The sequence below is a fragment of the Mustelus asterias genome, chromosome 19 (genome assembly GCF_964213995.1).
Source record: "Mustelus asterias chromosome 19, sMusAst1.hap1.1, whole genome shotgun sequence".
In the NCBI taxonomy this organism is placed as follows: domain Eukaryota; kingdom Metazoa; phylum Chordata; class Chondrichthyes; order Carcharhiniformes; family Triakidae; genus Mustelus; species Mustelus asterias.
Window position 1 is genome coordinate 71,622,546 of NC_135819.1, and position 2,763 is coordinate 71,625,308.

At 62.6% G+C, this 2,763-nt stretch overlaps 1 protein-coding gene across 3 annotated transcripts in view; it reads right to left on the reverse strand.

The window, feature by feature from the left end:
- mkln1 (muskelin 1, intracellular mediator containing kelch motifs) overlaps positions 1 to 2,499 on the reverse strand; it is a 162,050-nt gene extending 159,551 nt beyond the window's left edge. For all 3 annotated transcript variants that reach the window (XM_078235844.1, XM_078235843.1, XM_078235845.1), the window contains exon 1: positions 2,390 to 2,499. In XM_078235844.1, the coding sequence (XP_078091970.1) occupies positions 2,390 to 2,472 (83 nt within the window). In that variant the 5' untranslated portion in view covers positions 2,473 to 2,499. The remainder of the gene's footprint in view (positions 1 to 2,389) is intronic.
- Between the last annotated feature and the right edge of the window lie 264 nt (positions 2,500 to 2,763).

The following is a 2,763-nucleotide window of genomic DNA, read 5'->3' on the forward strand; positions in this document are numbered from 1 at the left end:
GGGGGGGGGTGCAGCCTTTAGTAAGGGGGGGGGGTGCAGCCTTTAGTAAGGGGGGGGGGGTGCAGCCTTTAGTAAGGGGGGGGGGTGCAGCCTTTAGTAAGGGGGGGGGGTGCAGCCTTTAGTAAGGGGGGGGGGTGCAGCCTTTAGTAAGGGGGGGGGGTGCAGCCTTTAGTAAGGGGGGGGGGTGCAGCCTTTAGTAAGGGGGGGGGGGTGCAGCCTTTAGTAAGGGGGGGGGGTGCAGCCTTTAGTAAGGGGGGGGGGGTGCAGCCTTTAGTAAGGGGGGGGGGTGCAGCCTTTAGTAAGGGGGGGGGGGTGCAGCCTTTAGTAGGGGGGGGGGTGCAGCCTTTAGTAATGTGAGGGGGGGGGTGCAGCCTTTAGTAAGGGGGGGGGGGGTGCAGCCTTTAGTAAGGGGGGGGGGGTGCAGCCTTTAGTAAGGGGGGGGGGGGGTGCAGCCTTTAGTAGGGGGGGGGGGGGTGCAGCCTTTAGTAAGGGGGGGGGGGGGTGCAGCCTTTAGTAAGGGGGGGGGGGGGTGCAGCCTTTAGTAAGGGGGGGGGGGGGTGCAGCCTTTAGTAAGGGGGGGGGGGTGCAGCCTTTAGTAAGGGGGGGGGGGGGGGTGCAGCCTTAGTAGGGGGGGGGGGGGTGCAGCCTTTAGTAAGGGGGGGGGGGGGTGCAGCCTTTAGTAAGGGGGGGGGGGGGGGGGGGGTGCAGCCTTTAGTAAGGGGGGGGGGGATGATGGGTGCAGCCTTTAGTAAGGGGGGGGGGGGTGCAGCCTTTAGTAAGGGGGGGGGGGTGCAGCCTTTAGTAAGGGGGGGGGGGGTGCAGCCTTTAGTAAGGGGGGGGGTGCAGCCTTTGAGGGGAGTAAGGGGGGGGGGGTGCAGCCTTTAGTAAGGGGGGGGGGGTGCAGCCTTTAGTAAGGGGGGGGGGTGCAGCCTTTAGTAAGGGGGGGGGGGTGCAGCCTTTAGTAAGGGGGGGGGGTGCAGCCTTTAGTAAGGGGGGGGGGTGCAGCCTTTAGTAAGGGGGGGGGTGCAGCCTTTAGTAAGGGGGGGGGGTGCAGCCTTTAGTAAGGGGGGGGGGTGCAGCCTTTAGTAAGGGGGGGGGGGGGTGCAGCCTTTAGTAAGGGGGGGGGGGTGCAGCCTTTAGTAAGGGGGGGGGGTGCAGCCTTTAGTAAGGGGGGGGGGTGCAGCCTTTAGTAAGGGGGGGGGGTGCAGCCTTTAGTAAGGGGGGGGGGTGCAGCCTTTAGTAAGGGGGGGGGGTGCAGCCTTTAGTAAGGGGGGGGGGGGGTGCAGCCTTTAGTAAGGGGGGGGGGTGCAGCCTTTAGTAAGGGGGGGGGTGCAGCCTTTAGTAAGGGGGGGGGGTGCAGCCTTTAGTAAGGGGGGGGGTGCAGCCTTTAGTAAGGGGGGGGGGTGCAGCCTTTAGTAAGGGGGGGGGGTGCAGCCTTTAGTAAGGGGGGGGGGTGCAGCCTTTAGTAAGGGGGGGGGGGTGCAGCCTTTAGTAAGGGGGGGGGGGGTGCAGCCTTTAGTAAGGGGGGGGGTGCAGCCTTTAGTAAGGGGGGGGGTGCAGCCTTTAGTAAGGGGGTTTGGGGGGTGCAGCCTTTAGTAAGGGGGGGGGGGTGCAGCCTTTAGTAAGGGGGTTTTATAAGGGGGTGCAGCCTTTAGTAAGGGGGGGGGGGGTGCAGCCTTTAGTAAGGGGGGGGGGGTGCAGCCTTTAGTAAGGGGGGGGGGGTGCAGCCTTTAGTAAGGGGGGGGGGTGCAGCCTTTAGTAAGGGGTTAAGGGGGGGTGCAGCCTTTAGTAAGGGGGGGGGGGTGCAGCCTTTAGTAAGGGGGGGGGGGTGCAGCCTTTAGTAAGGGGGGGGGGGTGCAGCCTTTAGTAAGGGGGGGGGGTGCAGCCTTTAGTAAGGGGGGGGGGTGCAGCCTTTAGTAAGGGGGGGGGGGTGCAGCCTTTAGTAAGGGGGGGGGGGTGCAGCCTTTAGTAAGGGGGGGGGGGTGCAGCCTTTAGTAAGGTGGGGGGGGGGGTGCAGCCTTTAGTATGGTTGGGGGAGGAGGGGTGTGCAACCAGCCCTCTCCCATCATGGTCTGCACATCAAACTTCACCTTCATACAAATTAACTAGAATTACTTATTATTTTTTTAATGATCTGGAATTACAGAATTTGGAAACCGATGCCGCTCCTATCCCCACCCCACCACCAACTCCCCTGCAGCAGCCCGGGATGGGTAAAGCTCAGAGCCCGGCGTGGCGCTAGGCGAGCCCGAGGCCTCACCGGCCCAGACCAGGCCCCGATGGAGGTGAGGGGGCAAACAACAAAGGGCCAGTGGTCCGAAAGGGAGGGGAAACCCCCCCTCTCCCGAGGCACGGCAGAAATGTATCTAAAACAGCAGCCACTACTTACTCTGGGACGTAGATGGAGGAGTAGCTGGACCATTTGTGGAGGCAGTAAGTCAGCGCCCGGCTCTCCGCTAACACGGCCGCCATCTTACAGCAGCAGCGGCGGCGGCCCCGGCTCCAGGGCACGTGACCCCGGGGAGGGGGCGGGGCCGCCCCACGGCTCACTCAATACACACAGTGTACAGGTACTCAGCCTGGCCAGTGTATATACCCAACCTCACTCAATACACACAGTGTACAGGTACTCAGCCTGGCCAGTGCATATACCCAACCTCACTCAATACACACAGTGTACAGGTACTCAGCCTGGCCAGTGTATATACCCAACCTCACTCAATAAACACAGTATACAGGTACTCAGCCTGGCCAGTGCATATA